The sequence below is a fragment of the Barbus barbus genome (assembly GCF_936440315.1).
Source record: "Barbus barbus genome assembly, chromosome: 45".
Lineage (NCBI taxonomy): Eukaryota > Metazoa > Chordata > Actinopteri > Cypriniformes > Cyprinidae > Barbus > Barbus barbus.
The window spans coordinates 18,895,115-18,921,149 of record NC_136723.1 but is presented as its reverse complement, the minus strand read 5'-3'; the positions used below and the strand labels follow the sequence as shown (position 1 = coordinate 18,921,149).

General features: G+C 39.5%; 1 protein-coding gene across 3 annotated transcripts in view; it reads right to left on the bottom strand.

Moving 5' to 3' along the window:
• Positions 1-4,138: 4,138 nt before the first annotated feature.
• The window catches only part of msi2a (musashi RNA-binding protein 2a), a 175,502-nt gene continuing 153,605 nt past the window's right edge, over positions 4,139-26,035 (bottom strand). Inside the window, exons 11-15 of one of the 3 annotated variants that reach the window (XM_079408165.1) lie at positions 22,421-22,483; positions 12,675-12,854; positions 7,596-7,750; positions 4,881-4,956; positions 4,203-4,788 (exon numbers count right to left, since the gene is read on the bottom strand). In XM_079408165.1, the coding sequence (XP_079264291.1) occupies positions 4,915-4,956; positions 7,596-7,750; positions 12,675-12,854; positions 22,421-22,483 (440 nt within the window). In that variant the 3' untranslated portion in view covers positions 4,203-4,788; positions 4,881-4,914. Of the gene's footprint in view, positions 4,789-4,880; positions 4,957-7,595; positions 7,751-12,674; positions 12,855-22,363; positions 22,484-26,035 lie in introns of all 3 variants that reach the window. The other 2 variants (XM_079408164.1, XM_079408166.1) reach the window with 2 other exon arrangements.

Below are 26,035 nucleotides of genomic sequence, written 5' to 3'. Positions count from 1 at the left end.
ACTATTCATATGTGTCTGAATAAAATGAACATTTGTTTTTATTATTCTAGACATTACTGACAACATTTCTCCCAAATTTCTCCCAATAAACATTGTCATTTAGAGCATCTATTTTGCAGAAACTGACAACTGGTCAAAATAGCAAAAAAGATGCAGTGTTTTAGACATCAAATAATGCAAAGAAAACAAGTTCATATTCACATTTAAACAACCAATACTAGCATTTTAACTTAGAAAGAGTCCAGAAATCACCTTGATTGACCTGGCTGTGCGGCATGGAGCATTGTACTGCTGGAAAAACCAATCTTCAGAGTTAGGGAACATTGTCAGTTCTTCCAGGACAACCTTGTACACGACTTAATTCATGCGCCCTTCACAAAGACGAATGTCCAGCCTTGCTGAAGCACCCCCACATCATCACCGATCCTCCACCAGATTTCTCAGTGGGTGCGAGCCCCTGAGGCTTGTAGGCCTCTCCAGGTCTCCAACTAACCATTAGATGACCTCGTGTTGGGCAAAGCTGCAGGTCCAGTCCTTGTGGTCTTTTGCAAACCTCAGCCTGGCTTTTATTTGCTTCTTATGGATGAAGGGCTTTTTTCTAGCTTTGCACAACTTCAGCCTTGTCCCCACGAGCCTGTATCGAACCCTCCTCACCATGCACTTCCCCCCAGCTGATGCTTGTCATTATTTTTGTAGGTCACTTTGATGTCATGCTGCGGTTGTTGAGTGACATTAGAATGAGTTTGATGGCCATCCTCTGCATTTAAAAAATGTATTTATCACCACTTTCATACACTAGTACACTCAAGTGTACTACAAGTGGTAACTAAATAGTATGAGATAGTATGTTAAAAGTGCATTTTAGTTCATATTTATGGTGTCTCAAAATAGCACAGTTGAGTACACTTAGATGATCTTAAGTTTATTTTAAGAAGTACTAAAGAATCATTTTTAGTATATTAACTAAAAAATGTGTGCGAGAAAATAGAGAGCTATAAGTACATTATGGAAGTACACTTGTTTTTCACCTGGGTCTGCCGGTCTGTATTTGTTGTCCTAAATGTCCCAATGTATCCCTCTGCCAGTAAAGCCAGATCTTAACCCTTTTTTCCCTCACTCACCTTTTGGCATGTTCAGTAGTTATTTGATTCCATTTACTTTGGAGGTATTACTAGCACTGTTTTTGTCTTCCAGCTGCAAGAGTCTTATTGCAAGAGGATAGTGAAGGTTTTACTTTTTCTCATTAAATAAGATTTGGCTGAGGTGATTAACTTATCAGTTATACTTGATTAAGCAGAATGAGGTGTGCATGTGTTGGAATACAACAGACATTGGAATGGAATGGCTGCCATACATGTAGTTTGTGTTTGTTTTATGCCATTATTTCTGAATAGATTGATAAATATAGATGCATGCCATTGTTTCATTTGGATAGAGACCCAATAACAATTGCCCTTACAATTTTCAAACTGTAGGTCTGCAAAGACTTCGACTTGTAACAGGCTACAATCCAAGTGACCTGAAAACAGTGTGCTCATAAGCACTGAACCAGTTAAACACTGAAAAGACCAAGACAAACAATCATGGACCAACTTACAGACAGAAGGTCAGTGACTTACGCCATCGGCAATGAAAGTGTGTCTGCTGGCTAATTATTGATCAGCATCATGTTTCTATCAGGAAATAAGGCTGAACATCTGCAGCCTGCTCGGGAACCTTGACAGATCCAAGCGTCAGGGAAGTGTTTTTGGGTATTTTTCAGCCACATGACATCCTCTCTTTAGTAGATGGAAGACCTGCTGGTATTTGCTGCACAAAGACAGAGACCTCATTGAGACAAGGACAAGGCAGGCGTAACAGAGACACAGGCCACTCGGTGAGACAGCTGGACAGGCCTGGGGACATCCTTTTATGAGTCAGACCTGATGGGACAAATGTGGCCAAATACAGTTAAGGTCTGAAACGGAGGGCCACTCAAACTTTCAGATTTATTTATTAAAGAAAAAAAAAATCCTTAAAAAAGGTTCATGCTTCATTTCAACAAAAGTTTCAAGCAGCACAACTGTTTTCAACATTGATAATAATAAATGTTTATAAAAATAATAAAAGTGATTTCTGAAGGATCATGTGACACTGAAGACTGGAGTGATGATGCTGAAAATTCAGCTTAAATATCACATGAATAAATTCCATTTAAAAAATACAATAGAAAGCAGTTATTTTGAATTGTAGTCTTTGGTGTTTTACTCTATTTTTGTTCAAATAAATGCAGCTTTGGTAAGTGTGAGAGACAAAAACATAAAAAAAAAATACTGTATGACATGTTACTTGCATCATACAAACACTATTGTATGATTATTGTATTTTTTCTTTTGCATGAAATTGACTTAAAATATTTGCCTTTTTGTTGTCTTTCCTGTCGCAGCTCAATTTAGTCACTAATGGAGATCTTGGGACTGCAGTGGCACCATCAACCAGTCAGTGTTGTCAGTGGTCCAGTGCTAGTGAGCGACTGGGAGATGAATGGGAACGCTAACAGACCGTGCTCTTCAGGTAATACAGACCTCCTGTTAAAATCCATTAAATAGTACCAGCTATGACACTAAATATGTTCACCAGCTACTGAACACATCACTGGCAGCACCCATGGAGATTACTTTCTCATTTACATGTCAGGGCCTTTATCATTATATATAGGGTGTACAGTGCATTTACTTTAGCTGACTGTATTCACAGTATAACACAGCCTTGAGTGGCTTATTACTTAATTCTGTGTTTGTGTAGTTCAGCGCAATACGAGATGATGGGATAAAATATGATGCTGGTCTCACAGTTCATTCAAAATGTTGTTAAATGACACATGAAGATGTGGCTAAAAGGAAAAAAGAATCTAAATGAGACATTAACATCAATAATAAAAAACAAAAAAATCACAATTGAAATCAGTGAACAAACATCTTGGTTTCATTTTAATGTTTAATTTTTACATTTTTCTTTTACATTTGAACATTACAATAGTTTTCTTTCCTCGCTCCGTTCCCTTCGGTTGTTTAAATATTATTACGTGACTGGATCTGTAAATCTTTTTGAGGCTCCGACGTTTAGAGTGTTTGCCTCCGTCCACCAGACTACACCAAATAAAACAAAAGTCATCAAACAAAACAGTTTACATCTTCAGCAGGAAAAAGACACATTTACATCAGAATATACATATCAGATCATTTAACATTAAAAATCTGCATATATATATATATGCGCGTTTGACCTAAAACAGCTTTTCAACTTGAAAGAAAGAAATCAGCAGCTCCGAGTTTCAGGTCAACAATTTTTTTTCAGTGTCTTCAACTGGCTGTATATTAAAATACGTCAGTATTTCAGATAAAAGGTTCTCTATGTCCTTGAAATGAAATCTTGAGCGCACCAGTAATAGATTGCTTTTTGTTTGGCTTCTTCTCGACCTGCGTTCTGGACGCCAGCGGCAGAAAAATAAAAGCAACATTCACGGAACAATTTTTCATACATCAAATCTCTGTAAGGTCACTCGTGACAGCTAGCATGTGCAAAGAGAAAACCGTCGTTCTTTTTGTACACAGTGCAAAGCTTCCTCCGTGCACTTGATCTGCTCTGAATAAATTTAATCTCACAGGACAGAGGTATGATTCATTAAAAATGTTTGCCTTCTTCAGCCAAAAGAGAAATAAACCGTTTCGTTCACGTACAGTCCACGACAGGTTCCAAAATCAAGAGGAACGTCCTCTATTAGACAACATTAACATCAACAGACAACATAGTAAGTTTCTTTTTTTTCTCAGGAGTATAAAAGTGTCAGAATGTGCAGAACACAAGAAAAAGTCCTTTCGTTGATCACTACACAGTGTGCTTTGGACGGGAGTGGTGTTTTGGAAAGTTTCAGCTCATGTTATGTGCATGAGTATGCTGGTATTACACCTGTAAAATGATTCAGCGCATGTGTATACAATAATTTATTAAATCAATGTATTACTTTTTTTCAGTTCATACTGTCAATTACTTTAATTTCACCCTGATTTTTTTTTTCGAAACACCATCAGAAAAATATGCCTGAACTGATTATATGCAGTTAAGTATATTTACATTTACATTTCTTTCTCTTATATTTGAAATCACCATGTTTTCATTGGGGGTGGGGGGGGAAAGAAAAGTTACAGTATACATTTTTTTTTCTCTAAATGACAACAACAACACACAGATAGATATATATATATATAAAAAGGACCATAAAAATATTGGAGTCCTCTCCCTCTGTATTGCCCAAAAATAGGTAATTATGATCAACAATGAGACTTCACTATTAAAAACAGCTACTAAGATTATTTTCTTTTTTCCAATAGATGAATGACATGGTGTCTTTCAGCACGGTGTCTGTCCATATGTGCAAAAAAAAAAAAGTTAAATGGCACCAAAATTGAGGGGAAAAACTCAAATCTGTGACTATCGCAACTGAATAATTCACTCATCTAAGTATGTTTTTCTAAAAGCTGAAGTCATTTAAAAAGCATACAGAAAGAAAAAAGCATGTGGGAACGAAAAATGGGAAGGAGTCCTGCAGTGACAGGAGGTTTTGATTACAGTTACAGCAGTTGTAATGTTTGTTTTCTGAGGTGATCGTATTTTTCTTGTCCTCTCTGTTTGGTTCCACCCCCTTGTCCATTCACCAATCAGAACCTGTAGTGCCTGAAGTCTTTGACAACAACTGTACACGAACCAATCAGAGACTCCGGCCATTTTTCCAGGGCCTCCCGATGAACTCTGGTGAAACAAAACCAATAGGAGTCTCGTTGAGATTATGACTGGAACAGCATGAAAAAGAGAGAATCAGAATTAGAGAAAAACATGCATACCTCCAATGAGATGGTGCCGTATCTCCATTAGCTTTCAGTGGTATCCATTTGTAAATGCTGTGGCAATCAAAGGACCCTAAAAGCAGATCATGAGTAAGATGTTGAGCACAACTATTGAAGCTGTATGAAAACAGATTCAGACAGAATAATTTGACATTTCTCTTTTATGAAGAGTCTGAGATAGATTCTTCTCTCATGTACAGAATCAAGAATTCCACTTTATCAGAACATTTATTCACAAATGATATTGATAAAAGTGCCAATGAAATCTGTTCTCTGACTGTCAGTGACAGCAGACCCTCAGGAAAAAGCATGGCTAGTTGGGCCATGTAGATGTTTTGGAAACCTGGCAGGTTTCTGAATTAGGCTAAGCAGAAAACCACTGTGCAAAAATATCAACCAATGATTTTCTGTCATTTAGAAGATTTTCTTTTCCAATTTTGAATTTAAATTGGACTTTGTTGGCATTACACAGATTAACAGGAGCTTCTACCATACGTGGTGTCATAGACCCCTTTCTCATTCGGTTTAAGGAGATTCGGCCTTCAGTATTTGAAAATCTCCATGTATCTTCAGATGTTTGATTCTTCCATTTAAATTATTCTGCTACAAGTATAGCTGCATCAGAGTAACTTAGGAGGCCTCCAAACATAAGGAGAAGAAAAGCATTTGTCCTGAGTCCTCTTCCATGGAACTGATCAGTCCTGAATAAATAAATCCTGCCCATTGTCTGACTGCATTTGTGAACTTACAAACCCACACGGCTGATTTAGAGGGCAAAATGGCAACCTGTCAACAAGCCTTTCTGAGAAACACAGCCGCTTATCAGGCCTGTCATCAGACTATTGTGTGCATGGCAGGAGCGGATCTGTCTAATCCATACGAATAAATCAAAGTCAGTCTCACATCCGCTGCTTTAGAGGGCAGGAAGGAAAGGCTTTCTTAAATTTATATTGGCTTTTCTGCCAGGTTTCCTCATTTTAAGAATTGCGTGGAAGGACTTTATTTCGTCGTGGATGTGTGTTGATACTATGAGAGAGAGAGAGAGAGAGAGAGAGAGAGAGAGAAGGTGGGGGGTGTTCCAGTAGGTGGTGAACTGGTAACACGTCTCAGAAAAATAAATGGAGACGAGCATTTTAGTTCTGCGTCATTTCCCGTGTTAATGTTCTGCACAGAGACTTCAAGAACTACACGCACACATCTATCAGTCCAGTTGAACGAACACGCACTAAAATTGGAATTAATCTCAGCACAAAACGGCACTCACTCAGAAACACTAATGCAGATGAATAAAGTTATGAATTCATGCGGTGACATGTTTTATTTAGATTCCAGGAGGCAAAAATGAAGTAAAAGATCCACGTTTCTGCTCACTTCAGTTTCCAACCAGCAGTTAATTTTACTGTCATTAGTCAATTGTCTTTATACACAGTAAACAGCTGTTTATACCAATTTTGTTCACCAATTTAGCCGTTAAAAGAAGGGCTTTTTCATTCAAAAAGTGACAAACTAAAGCAGCAGTCTCTGAAGTAATGTCTTACTCAAGGGCCTAATGGTGATAGTTAACAGATCAGCCTGTGCAGAAACAAACCTTTTGATTACCAGCTCTTAAGATCTTTATCCATCACTCCTGTTGTGATGGGAGATCATAAATTACTCCTCATTACTGGCTCAGAAGTTTAGGAATAGTTCAGCCAAAAATAAGAAAATCTGTCATTTCCACACTCTTTTTGAAATTTAACCTTGGCCCACTTTGGTTAATGAGACATGCAGGAAACAATGGAAATGAGTACATTTTGTTCCTCAAACCAAAATGCAACATAACCACTGTATGATTTCAGAAGACTTTGAATATACCACACAAGTCTAATGGACCACAATTATGGCACTTTATCAGAAGCTTCCATCGTTCACTGAACCACTAGACTACCAGCACTCTCTCTTTAACATGCTTTACCTTTCATATACTGCAGATCAAAACTGACCTCTAAGCAGACCACCCACAAGCAATAAAGCAGTAGAAATCTGCAGCAAACACTTGCATAAATCAAAATATGTATGTCATTTGGTTAAGAAACTTATTTGTGAGCACGGGGTGAATAATTTAATTTCAATTTGGCACCTCATTATGAAAGCTTTCTTCTTCAAATTGAGATCCGTGCTGACACCGAGCCGCAACCTGACGTCCATGACATCTGCAGACAGAATCGGTGTGCTCCCTGACAAAAGCCAATTAAAGCAAGTTTTTGTGCAACGCAGGGGCTTTTGTTTGGAGACCGTGTCAAGAGCATCTGCTAGTTACAGGGACATCTGATTTTGACAATTTGCTTATTTCCAACCACGGCAGCTTTTGCTGCCTCTAAACTGTTTGTGATGCTTTTATTCCCCAAACAAAACATCAGCGAGACATGAAGTGTCAGTCTAACGGAGACTCGTGACTCATTGGGGTATTTTTGAACATGTGGAATGGAACTTCCTCTGATATTCTTTTTTTTCCAACTCTGCGTTTCTAAATTGCTGCGCTGACAGTCAAGCCCTTGCCATAAAGAGTGAGTCACAATGGAGGAACCGCCAATCAGACTCTGATTTCTCAGCTGGAGGTTGAATATAATTAAAAAGTATGATGGACAAAAGACGCAAAGTGAGAACTTTCTTTGTACTTTCGGATCTCTTGGTCACATCAGCATGACAGGAGTATAAGAGAGCTGTACTCACTGCGATACTGTGATTGAACCCGGAGCCCGGCTGAGGGCTGGCAGCACTGATGTAATTTCCCACTGCTGAGTCCTGACTGCTGGGGCCGTACAAGTCTGCCACGGGTCCAGGACTGTTTGCGCCGGGGAAACCTCCAGGCCGTGGAGGGTTAGCACCTGTGCAAGACACACATCAGATTTCTGATAAATCATATTTCAGTCACTAACATGGCCACTAAGGTGGCAGAACGATAGCTTCTATCAGACAGTGTAACATGGGACAGAATATGTACACTACTGTTCAAAAGTTTACAGTACAATTTTTTATTTATTTATATAAGTGATATTTTACTCAGCAAGGATACAATAAATTGATCAAAAGTGACAGTAGTGACACCTCTAATGTTACAAAATATTTTTGAATATTTTATTAATCAAAGAATCAGTATCCACAAAAATATTAAGCAGACCAATGGCTTTCAAGATAGATAATAATAATAATAATAATAATAATAATTGTTTATTGAGGAACAGATCAGCATTTTAAAATGATTTCTGAAAGATCCTGTGACAAAGACTAATGTAATGCTGCTGAAAATTCAGCTTTGCCATCACAGGAATAAATTACATTTTAAAATATATTAGAACAGAACAGTTCTTTTAAATTATAATCGTATTTCATAATTAGGGATGTAAAGATTCACTCAACTCACGATTCGACTTTATTCAAGATTTTGATTTTACAATTTGATTTTCTCACATTATTATTATTATTATTATGATTTTTTTTTACAAAATGAGATTGAAGACATTATACAGTAAATGAAAAGGTGTCCTTTAGGCTATTGCTCCACAATTCTTTGTGAAATTTTAAAACAAACCCCAAATCAAATAAGTTCATACGCTTATGAACACTACTTTATTATGCATCGTTCAGAGGCAAGATGAAAATAAATTACCATGTAAACTTTTCTAAAGACAGTCAGTTTCCCTCAGAGAAACATTCATATAAACTCCTACTCCAATTGTATCGCGATTTGTTTGGCATCTCAACCGATTTGAATTGTCACATATTTCAATCGATTTTCAACCAGCTGTTAATCGTTACATCCTTATTCATAATATTGACATTTTACTGTATTTTTGATTAAATAAATGCAACCTTCGTGAGAATGAGAGACTTCTTTCAAACACATTAAAAAAAATCTTACTGACAACGAACTTTTGAACGCTAATGCATGACACGTTACTTGCATGGTACTGTCTTGTATAATGTTCATTAAATATGTAAAAATGTGTTAAAATGCTAAATAACACTGTCAGAGGCTGTTGCACTATGCAAACTACATGAATAAGTATAAGGGGTTTAGCTGCTGTATTTTTAAGACACCTGAATTCTGTTAAGCTCTTTCTGTTTTTAAATACAAAATTGTCCTGTAGGAACGGCCTTCACATGTGGACAGCATATAGATTAAAAACACCCACACCATCCATGCAAAACTGCACACAGCCACATGCTGCGCTGTGCATTAAGCAGGTCTGATCGAAGGACAGGGCAGAGAGAAACAGGCTTTCCTGCTGCGCTGAGAGCTGAGATTTCAAGTGAGTGTGAACACGCATGCAAAGATCCAGCTTCCTTTGTGACTGCTCATTCCTCACATCTCTCTTCACAGTGACAGAATACAGCTGGAGAAACCCCCAACATCCGTGACTGCAGTCACCACAGGTATAAACCAGATGGAGGACAGAATGCTTATGATGCACAAAGTGAGGTAATGATGTCACACACTGTATCGACCTTTATATTATACATACTCTTACTGGTTTACTAAAACCCCCTCACATTCATAATTTTACTATCAAAGATGGTCTGACTACAGAAAAGTTCATAAAGAATTTATACATCTAAGTACGGAAGTTCTAAGCGGCCATGCATTATTATAATTTTTCTGTCTTGTTTTCTCGTGATCACGACATAACGAAAGTTGTTTTGTTGTTATCACGACTTAATTTTCTCTGTGTATTCGGCATGAGAAAATGCTATAGAAGCAGCATCATCGCAGCATCATGGATGATCGTATTCACTTTTACTTTGATCAGGGACTCACTCAAACTGAAATAATAAAAATAAAAATATAGTATAAGTACCATCCCAAATATTGAAGGTGTTGTGTGTGTGACCGACTACATTGATCCATGATAGAATACTTTTCATGCATATTCATACTCGGCCATTTTAGCTCTGTGTCTGTCAGTGATTGAGGACTTACACATAAGTGTTCGACACTTGAGAAGGAGGCTGTCGGGTCTGCAACTTTATCATCGAAGACAATATAGCGACCCTGATTTTCTCACGATAGCTACAATTACGTCGTGAGAAAACGGTTTTTACGTTGAGATCAACAACTTTCGTTATGTCCAGATCACGAGAAAATTAAGTCGTGATCACGAGAAAACAAGACAGAAAAATTATAATAATGCATGGCCGCTTAGAACTTCCGTATCTAAGTACAGTTGGGCAAAAAAGTATTTAGTCAGCCACCAATTGTGCAAGTTCTGAGTGCCGTGCTTTCTCTAGGAATAGGATTTATGCTCTAAATTAAACCCTGGGGCTAAACCGTTACTGCTATTAGCTTTAATAGCTAAACATGACTTACATTTATTGGTTTTGACTAGTAGCTTAGCAGCACCCATGCTAATTAAACCTGCCGGCCTGTGATTACGCAGCGTGTTTCTGAGACACAGGTGACTCATCTGTCCCGCTCCGGCTCCCAGCGTTGGGGTTCTAATCGATGTCACTCTGCACATCCTTTGGCTGCACATTTTGCACATCCACATCCATCTGTTTTTGCTGAGCAAAGCTACACACCAACGGCATCAGTATTGACCCCTGAAAAACCCACAATGCATTGACTGTGTCCAAGTTGCCACAGCAACAAGCATATAGGAGACATTGGGACAGACATTCATATTCAGACCTTCGTATTTAATAATCTCAAAACGCTCTAAACACACACTGTAAAGCAATATTAAGGTCATACACTGCAGCATCAATGTAGAAGATGAGTTTTTGTTTCCAATGTCAACACAAAAAATATAGCTAAAAGGATATAGCTAAAAGGAGGTTTTTTTTGTTTAGCTGATAAAAGCAAAAATATAAGACTAAAAGCTAATAACAAAATGCAGTAAATCACAAGTATCTCCAATTTCTAGTCTAAATGAACTTCAGAGATCTTAGTCAACAGAAATGGTGTTCACAACTATAATATGACACATAGAAAAGACTAGAAAAATGATAAGAAAACTGATGATTTTGTTTTTCATTTAAATGATATACAATCAAGAATTTAGATTTTTGTACTGTGAATCCAAAGTTAGCAGCCTCAGAATGAGCACAGGTTAGGCTCGAGTCCAAAGCCACATCTACGTGATCACTGGTGTAAAGCAAGAGAATTACAGACATTTTCCTGTTGGCTGCCAAATGAAATGAGGCAAAAGAAGTAGGACAGAAGGAGCCGAATCTCAAAGATCCACGACACCTGGCCTGGCACAAGCCGCGGCGCCACAGAGATTAGGAAACTACCGCAGATGGGCCGCACAACGCATGACTTCACAACCTCTTTCATCGAGATAAGACAATGAGGCTTGACGTGCATCAGTTGATCCACAGAGTCAAACCATGACTGGAGGGTTGTTTTAAGTCTGTTTTCAGCCAGTCATGCTAAACTTTTCATTCCAATGACTTGCATTTATACATATGCAATGTGGGAGACAGGAAATACAAGTTCAGGTGAATTTGGCTGCATTGGTGAGTTTAGCCATGCAAATTCATATCATCGATACCCTATATTACATTTTATTCACAGATGTTGCATGAGTTTACACCTGGTGTTAACATCTGTCAGGTGATCACAAGGGGCAGCACCAAGTGCAGATGTAAATACGGTCCAAAATTGTAATTTCTGTTAACAAAGCGACTTCCCTCATTCATGACAGATTAAAATTAAATATATAGTATGCATAGTATATATTTATATATGGGTAGGACTGATTTTGTTGTACTTTAACATGCAGTACATAGGGCTGGGAGATATGGCCTAAGAAAAAAACTTTTCACAAAAAATCTTTTTTTGTATGATTTACGATTTAAATCGATTTTTCCCCCCTACTTAAAATCAATCTGCAGATGACAAAGAAATAGTTCAAAACAAGTTTTAACTTTATTTTGTTTTGATTTTCCCTTCTGAGATTTGATCTGGATTTCCCCCTTGGGGTTAAAGTGGAATCAGAAACAAGAAGCCAAAAAGACAAGATGGCAGGCCCTGCAATTGTAAACAGGGAAAATGTAACATAAAATAACGTAACATAACATAAAACATTAAATTATGTGACTCTTTTTGATAAATTCTCTTTAAACACAAGTTTAACATCTTGCTATTCAGTATATAGGAGGTAGTTATGATAAAGTGCAAACAAAACATTCAACAGCATTAAATATCAGTGATTGTAGGTTGTTTTTTGGCAGGACGATGACGAATGATTTGCAGATCCTGAGCACCACTGACAAACATCTAATCTTGTAAAATGTGTGGTAAGTACTGCCGCTCCATAGTATAAACAGAATACGTGTATCCTGAATCTCGAAAGTGAAAGTGAAACTAAAAAGCAATCGATTAAAAAGCAAGCGATTGTCATGATGCTGGCTTAACATCGTGATGTCTATCAGCCCAACCTATATGGCAAACGTGCGGGGGGAGGGCTGAGCTCATTCAGAACTACGGGAGCCCAGAGCGGAGCATCGGTGGATGTTAAATAGAAAACCGATTTTCATTCAAACAAGTTGACGTAAACTACACATTCGAGTTAATCGATAAAATCGATTTATCGCCAAGCCCTAGCAGTACATGAGTGGATACACATGGTAGGGTTTGGAAAAAAAAAAAAAGGAAGGAGAACAACTCTCAGCATGCAGTGTGTGTACTGAAATGCTGGGACACTCATGTAGATTTGGAATGAGGAAAAATGAAGGACTATTTCCCAATACAAAATCAGAAGGAACGAGTGTTAGAAGCATGTCTAGGACAAAATATGCCATACACACCTGAGCTCTTAAAGTGGTCCGGGCTTGGGTGGTGCTGAGAGGGTGAGTTGCAGGTAGAGGTGACGTGCTCGCTTTGCAGCATCTGACCTGTATGGGGCCCCAGGGTGGCATAGTCAGCAAAGGAGCAGGGGGCACCCCGCTGGTCACCGGGCCCAGAATAAAAGCCATAATCGGGGAACGCTGGGAAATACACAGAGTAGGTGGGACGCCGTCATTGAGAAAAGAGGTGTTTATGATACACAAAGATGAAGTGACTGAGGCAGTGACGTATGTGTGACAGGAAACAATATGAGGGTGAATGATGCCCATGTACACACACTTATATTTAATTCGTTAGTAGTTACACAACTCTTTCACAGAGATGCTAGCAAAGGTCTAAAGAGAAACCTATGAGTGAACAGGTTAGATACGGCGGATACAGTGATGAATAAAATGTGGTTCAATAGAGCTCCATTGATGTTTATTGGCAAATAAACATCAAAAAGGATGTTAGACATCATTAACAGACATGAAGATGCTTTGCAATGGCGGATTATGAACGCCTCAGAGGACGACATTTGACGGCTCCAGCAATGCTGACATTTATAGCTGGTATTTTCAATCCTACGTGTGGGTTTTTATATACAGAGGGCATTACAAGTCTTCATTGGCCTTTCAGAAACAGAAAGACAATCCAATCAAAGAAAGGCGGGATCCACACAGGCTTTTCATCTTGCGCCTCCCCTGCCCCACGTTTGCTTTTCATTGGGGTTTGGGACCTGCAGGACCGTCCTGGAGCCGTGCCGAACATCACAGCACTGATTATGCCCTCAACAGCTGCCAAGAGTAATCTGAAGCTCTAAGTAGTTTCTCTGTCATCAGCTTCGTAACTTTCCCTCACCGTCCGCAGTTTGTGGGCAAAACGCCTGCCTGTCAAATTATGCTCAAGTGCTTGAGGAATGGCACGGCTTCAACACCGCCTGCTTACTGTAATACGTGACTTGAGGAATCATATTGAGGAAATGTATTCCTGTAATGATTCCAATTACATCTCTGTCTGAACTCAAGCTTCACGTGTAGGATTCAGTGAACACACACTGTATAAAAACATGTATGCATATAAACATATGCAAATATAAGAATTTGACCCTGATTTCTCTGAAACTGCTGAATTTGAAGTATAAACATTAAAGGAATGGTCCACCCCAAAAAGAAAAATGTGTCATCGTTTACTCACCCACACATCATTCCAAAAATGCTCTTTTTTTTTTCTTCTAAGCAACACAAAATACCACATTTTGAAAATGTTTTGTTTGTCCAGACAATGAGGGTAATTAGGGTCTAATATTGTTTATGACCGCATTGACTTTCATTCAATGGGTAAAAACACTCTTCACATTATCTTCTTTTGTCATACAGGTTTGAAACGAGAGTAAACAATGAGAATTTACATTTTTGTCTGAACTATTCCTTTAAACAAAGCTGGCGAGCACCCACAAATCAAATTCTGCAGAAGTCTGTGGCATTTCCTACAGAGTTCTGTGTGGGACACACTGGGGTTGTTCCAGGTCACCGCTAGGCTTCCTGGCTCTTTAGCAAAATTGGACATCTCTGTTCAGAGTCTTTAGGATCTTTCTCTCCCAACTCCGGACTGTTACTCAGGACTAAACAGACTTTCACGCTCGATCTCAACTACAAAAAGACACCACAACAGCAAAACAAAGGCCAGAGACAACCTTTTCTTTTTGTAATCCATTTTTTCGACATGCATTCTAATCGCCAGTCGTCCTTGAATTTTATAGTGGGTTTTCTCCTCCTCGCTAATTAGACAAGCTTCCGCTGCCTCTTCTCCACTCTCTAATTAGATCTTTAACAACAAACAAGAGTCGACCTCTACACAGACTCCTCCATTTGTTAAATGGCTGAGCAGGGCGTGGGTTAGCGAATGTGCAACACCCCCCCTCCCCCTCCCACGGCGTCTTCGCAGAAACTGTGCCACACGCATTCCAAGAGTCGCAGATTGCCAGGACACCACAATGGCGGCTTCCTGTTCCATCTGCCTAATTCTGCCGATTACAGGATACTGGGAGAGGCAGTACACAAAGCCGACATTCACACACACAACGGATGTACACAGCTGCTTTGTTTATGCTGACATGGACAATTAGCCCTCAGCTGCACAAGACGCTCAGTCGGGAAGGTCTTATCTAATAAAGGCAGGGAAAATTACCTTTATTGTTCAGGTAGATTGCCTCTAATGATAGTGCCATCAGTATAAAAGGATATGAATACAATGAGGCTGAAAAGACCTCTTCAGTTAGATGGCAAGACAGCAGAAGCAGCCATTTGGGAGTGAGCCGCTGCCTGATTATCTTCCTCTGCTCATTTTCTTTTCAGAGCATACAAATGATTTACTTTCACTTGAGCAAAGGTGAGAAACAGAGGGATCGGACAACGCTGCTCTGACATCAAAGTTAGAGAAATAATAGCTTTCCTCTGATCTTTCTAAAACAACACGTACTCTGGCAACACGTCGGAGAGGCAGCGAGCGTCTCCTCGGGGGGGTTGTGGCGATGTGGGTGTCTGCTGCAGAAATGTGTTTAGTCTGCATATCACAATAGGTGTGCAAATTAACGGTCTGCTAATGAACACCAATCTAATGCTGTTTTAGTTGTATGGACATCTGCTGTTGCGCTTCATCAATAACACAATATTCCTGCACATCACCAGAGCTTGATAATTCAGCTGGCAGCATGCTAAAGCTGGAAATCTCTGTTACAGCAGTCTGGGCATATGAGTTAATGAGAACAGCAATATCACTGCATATGTCACAACTGTGTATTCCACTTTTTAAAAAAGAAAGAAAAAAAACAAAAGAGAATGACCTTGTCTTTAGGTAAACTAACAAATTGAAGAGTGGGTTTATATCAGTTTTCATATATATATAAATCAGTTTTGAATCTTTACCGCCACATGACCAGAGTCAGTTTTGTTTGATCAACTTTTAGATGAAAACAGGGCCCTTGTATTGACTCTTGCAGAACTGACATACCATAATGGGTTTTGCTGAAATAGAAAGAAATTTTCAAGAAAATTTTAAACCAGTCAGTCAATAATGTTTGCCATATATGCCATCATTTTCCACCAAAACTGTATCATTTTGAGTTAATACTGCAAATTTTCTTACTGCAGAAAAGTAATTAAAAAGTTACATATGTGAATAATTAAATATAAATACTAAATTAAAGCATTAAAGAGAACATCTGAAGTGCCAAAACTGGTCTGAACTTGACGCAATGACATCATAAATATGCAAATTATTATGTGATGTCACCTGCCACCAGAAGTGTCACAAAATCCTGTGGAAAACACTGTATTCTGATTAAAAAAAGGAAGGCTGGGCAAAAATGGGAAGTCATCCGCTCTGTCAAAGTCTTCGTAAAGGTGTCTGAAGATCATTTCCTCTGCTTGTAAAAAAAAAAAAAAAAAAAAAAAAAGGCACGGTGCTTCAGGTTCTACGTCAGAAATGTACATATTGAATTTAAAGACATCAAAATGAATAGAATGCCACCATGACCTTATTGAAGTAACCTGGGGTTAAGTGCTCACTGAATGGGTTGATCAAACCAGCAATCTTCTGGTCATCAGTCCTGACCACTATATAACAACACTCCACGGACAGTACAGCAGAGAGTCTGATGGGGCCCTTGCATTGAAATCCCATAATGGCTTCAACACCTGACAGCAACTACTTAGATTCCATGACAACTATAAACAGGAGAGCGAGTGAGTGTGAGATTGTGTGCAGATGAGGCTCTCAGGTGTGAACTGCTGAAGACTTCAGCTCAGCTCCTAGTTATAGTATCACTGTCGATCGTATCTTCAGCCCAATTATTAATATTCCAGCTATCAGTGCGAAACAAAAGACCCCTTCTTCCATTTGTTTCTCTTTTTTCACCCTCTCGGTAGTCTAATTGGATCTAATTACTCATCTGCAAAACAAATGAGTGGGTCGGCGTTGCCGTGGCGACCGGATCAGCGGGCCCAGCAGTGCGAATCGTTTGCTGAGCCTCATTTCTGACGATAATTACCCCTCTCTTTCACTCTTACCATCTCTCTCTTGAACAACAGAAAGGACTCGTATGAAGTTACAACTCCAGTCATCACTGTTCTATTTGTTTTCTTTCTCACTTTTTTTCCTCTGTATCTCTGCATGCAGTCAGTAGTGGGGCGGCTCTTTCTGAGTGGATAACGGCTCACCTTGCTTCCACTTTACCAGATCACAGAAGTGACCTCAAACTGCCTCTCTCTCACTAACACACACACGGCAAACAGTCTAAGAGCTTTCGATCACATTCACAATAAAACACAGGCCAATGTCTCTCCTCTGCCACTTATGCGGCCGAGCTGGTTAAGAGTGCATCAGCGAACAAGTGTGTGATTATCCACAAACACACACACACACTACCCACTCAAATCCCTGGTGGCCATTCCAACAACCCACTTCATGGTGGTTGTCAGTTAGTCCGTCATATTGGCCCCCAAATTAGCTTTGAATTTCAGAGCAGCTGTAATTAGCCTCTTCATTTCCACCTAAAGTCAAATTAGAAGAAAAAAAAACATCGTGCCTGGATTTAGCCTTCACATTCCATTTAAAACAGTCCTTTTTGACCGAACGGCTGGCTAATTAAAATCACTAGAACCCCTTTTCCGTAAGTGACGACATTTAATAAATAATACATATTTAATGTCTTGTCATTTTGGTGCTCAGAAAGGCTTTGCTAATGAGTTTTAACACATGATTTATTCGGGCATTTTCTGGCGTGCTCTCAGGTCTCTTGCAACACTTTTCTCTGGTTGAATGACAAAGTAACCTCACAAATCCAGGACGGTAGATCTAAATTAGTGACAGCTCAGTTACAAAGCTTTTGACACTGAGCGTTATGATTTGTAGATGCACACAGCAGGAAGACACCCATCATGCACCTAATGTTTTTTTTTTTTAAGTGACAAAGTTTCTAAAGTCTTCTTGCTGAGCAAACTGAAAGTTGATAGTTATCTAGAGATCAGCTTCATCGGATTATGTTTTTTTGTGTTCTCTTAAAATTTTCTAAAGTCCTACATTTTACACAATTAGAAAATAAAAATATATATAATACACAGACAGAATACAGAATTTATTATATTTAAATACATGTAAAATATTCTTAAAATAATACAAAAAATTCTTACATTAAACAGATAAAACCAATGATACAATTAGACTTTTAAAAATTATTTTATTTTAAATTGTTAATAAATTCATAGTCTAGACTTTTTAAATTGGCGTCAAAGTGCACCAATTATTCCTTCATACAAACCATATGAACAGACTCAAGCTTTAATGTGAAATACAGTGGCTTCAGCTTTGCAGATCTCAGCAGAGCGACCCATTCTGGGACTGTTGACGGGGTGCTTTGCTGCTGTATTTTTTATTACATTTTCCAGGGGATTTACATCACATGCAGTCCAGCAGGAGCTAATGCAGTGGGGAACCTGGGCCTGTAGTTTAATCTCACCTCATATACACGAGCCAAAACAGCCCTTCACAGAGATGCTTTTCAAGGCTCACAGCTTGTTGGGATGAAATGGATAATGATCTCAGATAATGTGAGGTATTTTGCCAAACAGGAGCATCTTCATGCCCGGGCAAGCGGGCAGGCGGCCCACTGTAGCAGAGCAGAACGTAACACAACATCTCATCTGCTCCCTCAAATACAACCTTGTAGTACTACCATGCTTCTATCTGTTAATTAACACGAACGGACCCAAACCCATGCTGTGTTTTGTTTCAAAGTACCAACAGTTCTGTGGAAAAAAATGAAGACCAGCAGATTTGGTAGGACACTGGGGTTAAATGCAGCAACCGCTGGCCATTGAAAAAGCACTGACACAGGACTGCTTATTCAAAAGAACGTCGCTCAACACTACACACTTCCACAATTCACCAGGGCACAGGAAACTGCCTCCACTGCACTCCATCTGCTGAGCAAACTCATCACTTTCCACTGATCTGTTAGTGTCTTACGACAACTACCAACTCACTGGGGAAAGAGGAGATAAAGACAGGAGGAGAGATGGAAATAGAAGATGGGGGGGATGTAAAAGAGAGAAAAGAAAAGCTGCACATGATGAGGTGAACTAAAAGAGAGACACACACACAGGAATCCTTTATGCCTTAATGATCAGGAATAGATCGATTCGCATATGGCAACCTCTGGAAAAACAAGCATCCTGTGATCCTCCTTTGAGAGACCACTGCTTGCTCTGAAAGGGACAGAGAGATCCAGAGGGAGATGTCTCAGCAAAGCAGGAAAGGACGAGGCACATCAGTTGGAGACACATGTCGCCACTGCTGTGCACCAGGGAGATGAGCCTCCAGAAGGCTGTGAGGCTCCAGTGAAGGAGGCCTCAGTGGAGCCAACAGTCTCTTACCCTCACTCTAGCCCCTTTCACACTGCACGTTGGTCCTGGAAAATTGCCGTAAAATTACTGGAGTGTCTTCTGTGTGAACACAAACACGTCCCGGGATTGATTCCGGGATCGATCCCGGGTTGGGGACCTAGTAACATTGCCGGGTTCAGTCCCGGAACGAGCGCTGTGTGAACAAAAGCCAGAACCAATGCCACAAAGGCTGATGATGCGTGTTACACACAACGAAAAATGTGTAAACTGGAATGAAGCAGCGATCGGAGCTCCTCACTATCCGCGCTGAAGCTGAAATCGTTTGCCAGTTTAGTGAAATGGTGCGCGGCACATTATACACGTCACATGAAATGTCACGTGTCTTTACGGGATCTTTACGGGTTGTGTGTGAACGCACGCACAGATTCCGGAAAATCACTGGCAGTGTGAATGAACCAAAATCAAACAATCCCGGGATGATTCCCGGAACACATTACCCGTGTATTTTCTGGAATCTCTGTGTGAAAGAGGCTTCTGTCAGGTCCAGGGAGACAGACCTCCACCTGAATCACTGAAACTCTCACTTTAACAGGAAACGGCAGTAAAAAGGGCACTGCAGAATTTAGATGAGGGCTTGAGTGCATTCGTGAAAGCAATTCACCAAGACAATTTCCTCTTAAGTGCAGTCGTACTAGGCCAATAAACTCCAACTGAAAGGGAACAACTACAGTGTGTTAACAAGTCTTTGAGATGTTTAGTCTGTAAGCTGTAGTATAAAGTTCTCATGTTATTGTTGGAGCACCATTACTGTTGAGACATTACTTAATTTAACCCTTTAGGCGCCAGGGTTTTTTGGAAAAAATGCTGGATTTTGACATCAAGATCTCAAAAGCTTGTGGCTTGAAATGGCTTAAAGATAGAGATCTACTGTAAATTAGAAAAATGTTGGGCATGACCAAAAGTTTATGTGGGGTGTAAATATACTCATCTAATTTGCAAATTATGACGTCATCAGGGGCGGCCCTCTTGAATTTCATAATATTTAGGAAATAGTAGATATTGAATTGATGTTTGATTTTTTTTTTTTTTTTTTTTTTTGTCTTTTTCTCCTCATTCCAAATAATCAGAAAAGAGGAAACCAACAATAAAACAGGAGAAAGTACTAAATTATTACTATACTACATAGTAGTAAAACGCATGTGAACAGTAGCCTACTTTTTGATCAGTTCATCAGTAATATTCAGGAAATAATAGATATTGAATGGATGTTTGAACTTATTTGCATGTTGTTGTTGTTTTTTTGTCTTTTATCCTCATTCCAAATAATCAGGAAAAGAGGAAATCAACAGTAAAACTGGAGAAAGTAGTAAATTATTCCTATATTACTGTGCCATAGTAAAATACATGTGCCTATTTTTGATCAGTTGACCAGTTATCTGCCAAATCAGGTATCTAGGTGACAGTTTATAGTTCTTGAGAGTATGGTACCTCTCATTGCATGGCACAGCGCACAGACATACCCCACACTGACTGCACCTGTACTGTCTGCCGGCAGCCCTTAGAGCGCACGCGAACAAACAGCGCAATCTGGCCAATTATCAGAGAGCAACAGCTCTCCTATGGACACTAAGACCACGTCCACCCCTGCCACCCCCATCCCCGTTGGGCAAAGTATTGAAATGATCACTTGTTTGTGCTTTGTGAACGATCGCGCCTTGCGCAGCGGCACCATTGCGCGGAAAAGATGTACCGGGAGAAGCGCGATCATTAGACGGCCGATCGTCATTTCCAAAAGGCAAATATTCCCCTTCAGAGTCAGAATCGGCGAATGAGATTTGCAACACATCCTCACAGTACAACTTTTTATTAGCCGTTTGGCGATTTTCTCTCACAAATCTCACAATTTACTCAGACGCTATGAACTGAATTGCTTCCGCATCAATGACACGATAGCTCATAAGATAACTCTGCTATTTCCTCGAACAATTTTGGTCTAGAATAGAAGTACTACATGTCTGCCATCTAGTGGAAGGGAATACAAATGAGCCATTACACCAGATTAGGAACTACAGCCCATTTCATGAAGTATGACATCTTGTCGCAATTTTGCGACTTTGGCGCTTAGAGGGTTAACATTCTCCAGTGCTCTGAACTGGAGAATGGAGCGGTACCCTGGCAAAGTGTTGCAAGCAATTTAAGTGTTTTAATGTGATTTTTAAATTCAGCAATTTCAACTTTGACCATATCTGACCTTTAGAAGTGCATCCAATGATTATCCGATAATTTACATGACGTATAATTACATACTATGTGCGTCTTTATACTTCATTGTATGAAAATTGCGCAAATTGCAATTGCGAATTAAAAATACACCCAATGGAAACACGTCAATTTCGCAAAAATTCCCTTTCCGTTAATGAGTGTGAATTTGAATTAAATTTAATTGGCAATGAGCCACAGAAAGTTGAAATGTAATGACAGTAAAAAGGATTCAAATTGCAAAGAAATTAAAATTAAAATATGATGAAATACATAAACCAAACAGAAATTTCTATAGTTGACATTTCAAATTTCTAGCTATCAATTCATCCTAAAACATGGAGCTTTTTAAGCATTTTACAAAACTTTCAAACAAGGCTTTGCTAAGCCAGCATTTGAAGCTTTTCTAGTTAAAATTAGTTATTTGAATCTCTTTGAAAATCATTTTATTTCCACTTCCTTGTATTCAGATTAGAAATGCAATTCGGCACCCTGTCTGCTAGCTCAATTCAAAAAGCCATTTTCAATTAAATTTTGAACTTTGTACATCTCTACATGTTGACTATATGTTTGACTACTCTTTAACCTGTATCACTTCTAACTCTTGACAGATAGTGGTAAGGATTCTAGATCACCTGAGATGAATACACTCCTGTATATAGCGCTACAGAGTCATTCACATCACAGGGCATGGCACTAAAACAAACACTTCCCAGGCCACAGTAAAGTTCAGGTTCAAGATTGGATCTGGTCTCGGTAGTGCCCTCTACTGATTGGCATTAACCTGGGAAGGTTGCTAAGCAGAGAACAGTCTGTAGCCAGTCATAACAGAGAGATTTATCTTGTTCAACAAGAATGCAATGGAAGCTATGAAATGACAAATTAGGGCACATGACGAGTGAATAATGTGAAACAGGACACTAGTGAAGGTGAGTGTGTGTATGTGTTATTCGGCGGGGGGGGGGGAGCAGTGGCCACTCAGAACACAGGCGGTAAAGAGTGTTTACCTGGCCCTGCGTTCTGTGGGTACGCCATGTAGCCGCTTCTTCCCCGGGTCGCCCTACCTGAGCCTCGCGCTGCTGCCACTGCTGCTGCCGCCACGGGTCCGTATGCCGTCGCTGGGAAACCTGACGAGAGAAGAAAATTATTTACTAGTGCTCTTCATCGCAATCAAATTTACAGCCACAGGAATGCAGCAGAACATCTCTATTCACACTAATGCAACACACACAGGAGAGATGCTACATCATCGTTCAAACAATTACATATAAATCAAAATAACTCAAAGTGGTGCTAGCAGGACTGATCTACAGCCTTCTCTCTCTCTCTTTCCTGGCAACATTTTAATTACAGACAGCACAGGAACACGCTGCACATGGAGGGACCATCAGCTTTTTCTTTCACACACACCGGCTCAGAAAAATGCAACATATTAAAGTTCATTTGCACTCACTTTAGACAGCTTTCACAATAACACTATAATGTGAGGCGAGCATTATGGGTATTAATAAAAACAATTACTCCACTGGGAGGACAAATGTACTTGTTTGCCCAAACACCACTAGAGGATTTAACACAGCGCCTGTCTTCCCTCAAGTGTTAGTAGAGTTGACTGAGATGCATCAGAGCTCAATCCATCAGTGTGATCATTTGTATAGTGGACATGGAGCGTGAGCGGACAGAGCAGAGCTGAGAGCAGAGGATTGTGGGATTAATTGCCTGCAACTGAGTGCCTATTATCTCACTGAGAAGCATCAGAGGACATGCGGTTCTCTTTAACGTCCATAATGGCAGGTAATAATGACTGTGTGTGTGTGTGTGTGTGTGTTTGTCCATACAGCTCATCTTAATGTGCTTCTTGGAAGTTTGAGAAAAAAATGTATCAGCCGTTGCTGATTTCTACTAAATACTGAACAACCAGGCAAACTCTGTTGAATGGCATTGTGTTTCACAGCATGCAATTTGTTTGTGGTAAACCGAGACGGCTGAAGAATCTACATATTTAACAACAGTCATGAGTTCAGTGTTCAAACAATTTAATCAAACATAATCATCATGATTGTAGAAGCCAACTAAAAACCCACCAGGCCAGAGTATCTACGGCTCTATTATTTCATAACAAATATAATTACAGTCCCGGCACTTTAACGAAGGCGTGTATCTGCGTCTGACAGCTGCTCATCAGAGGGGGTCTAATGCCCATCTACAGCATGTCATTACACCAGACTGTAACCCTCAACTCAGAAGGTAGAATGGCTTACTAGGTAAAGATTTGAGACTGATAACTCAATGTTTGTAGGTTAGATGGGGTGAAAAAAGACTAGTGTTAGAGAAAATGTAGCTAAAACAGATTAGTGTTAGAGAAAATGTAGCTAATTTTTTTTATTAATAAATAAATACATAAAATTAAGAGATAGTCTGCCATATGGCCACTCAGTAAAAATGAATAATAAAAGGAAAATGAAACAAAAATTAACCATCAAAAATAAAACAAATAAATGAAAAATAAATTACATTAAACATTTTTAAAAGTGACAAATTACATAAAAACATAAATTATAAATATGGCTACTGAAAAACAAAAAAATGGAAAAATAACTTTTATAAAAAATTTATAAAATGAAGAGAAAATTTTTCAATAGAAAAATTTTAAGTAGTTGATATATGCCTAACCTTAATAAAGAGAGACAAATAAATGAAAAACAAATGAAATCAAAATCAAAAGGAAAACAGTCATATGGATACTCAATAAAAAAAATAAATTAAAGTCTGTGCAGCACAAAAAAGAAGAAAAAAAAAGCCATGCAAGTAGCAAAAATAAAACAGTTTACAGATTAAGGATGGTTATAGATAATACCAAACCTCTGTGGTCTCTGTGGTTTAAATTACGCATGTCATTTCCGGTTTCTTTCCTCAGCTCATTAATCTCACAAAACACAAATCAGTATGCTAATGCTAATGGAGGTCACGCGTCCCTGCCTCTCTTTCACTCTGCTCGCTGTTGCCGAGCACAAGTGTCCTTCACCAAAGTGTCACAAGTCATTTGTGCTGCTTTCTCCCCCTCGTCTCTTTCTCTGCACAGCATCTTCTGTCCCCCAGTGGCCTCCCTCCCTTCGTCGAAGTTAACGCTGGAATAAAGTTCTTGCGAGAGATTAACTTTGCCGGATTAGGTGGGTTAATTATTAGATTTCGGAGGCTCATTGTTTTGTGTTTTCGCCGTGAGAGGCTGCTTGAGAGAGGCGCTGCAGCATTAAATCAATTTCATGGGCTTTTCATTACAGACGAGATAACGCCAACATTTAGCATTCAGTTTTATGGCGTTATTTGAATCTGCTCCAGCGAATGGGCTGATGGCAGAAAAAAACCCTGCTGAGAGGGCACAAGGACACATTGCTCTCCCTGCTTCCTCCAGAGCCCCCTGGGCACTGTAAAAACTGCACAAATGGACCCTGAGGGAGCACTGAAGGGGTCTACCACACTGAAAGAGAGAGGAAGAGGGACATTGACAGGAGGAAGAAGAAGAGAAAGAAGTAATTTTGAATCCTTCACGAGACCTGAAGAACACTGACTGCTGCGGATGACGGTTTCAGACAGAACACCCTAGAAATCAGCCAGCAATGTGTTCAAAACAGACCGTTCTTACAGAAAAATTAGAAACAAATCTATTTCTTACAATTAAGCAGTGTAACGGATGCTACACGGAGAGAAAATGTTCTTCCAGTCTGACTATGCTAGAGCTACCCTTTTTTAGGAAACAGCTGCTGAAAAGAGCCACATGTCCTGAAATTAGGCTATAAATACATCTGATGTGAGCCCACACACACACGGTTTGCGTCCTATCAAGCAACACGGAGCTGTGAAATGACAAAATCTGCGCCTTCATCTTTCCTTCATTGCCCACTTTGAAAGGAAAATAAAAACAATGAAAGCTGCCATAAGAGCTGGGAAAGGCAGCAGCCTAGGCTCTCTTTTCATCTGTGCAGTGAGTGACCTATTGCTGTCCATATGAAAAAAAAATGATGCACTGTTTGTAGTTTTGCGAAAGCTTTTCATGCGATATCAAAGGTGGAATCTCAGGAGCCTTTGGCACAAGTGGTGTCTATATAAAGAACACAATACGCATACAGCCATGAGTTTCACCCCACACCATAATGAGAGATGATTTTATGGGCAGGAGGACAGCCGTGACTGCGCAACTCCAACAAGAGTACGATCTCATCTCACCGATCTTTGTTTTGGAAACATATGGGCCGTGAATCATGTGTGTAAGTGTGTGTGTAATGGAGAGAAGTATAGTTGCACCGCACTGAAGCAGATGTCACGGAGGTGATGCACATTTCCTACCGCTCATATAATCATAAAACAAAACCATCTCTCCACATCTTTCGACAGATCGGGCCTTTGTGCCGGAATGCGATCAAGCAGGCCGAACTTTGTTGTTGAAAATAAATCATTCCCTGCCCAAGCACAAAAGAGCCGAAGCGCTTGGCCTGTTTCTAATGGAAATGTTTCCGGGATGATGGTTTCTACCGACCTTAGGCGAAGATTTTAAATGTGTAAAGTATAGCTAAGACTACTTTCCATGAAAAAAAATAATTTATGTGAAATTCTATGAAATATTCTAAGGTTTCTGGGTAACAGGTGTCAATGTTGATCCACTGAGGACTCGAGGAGCTCTG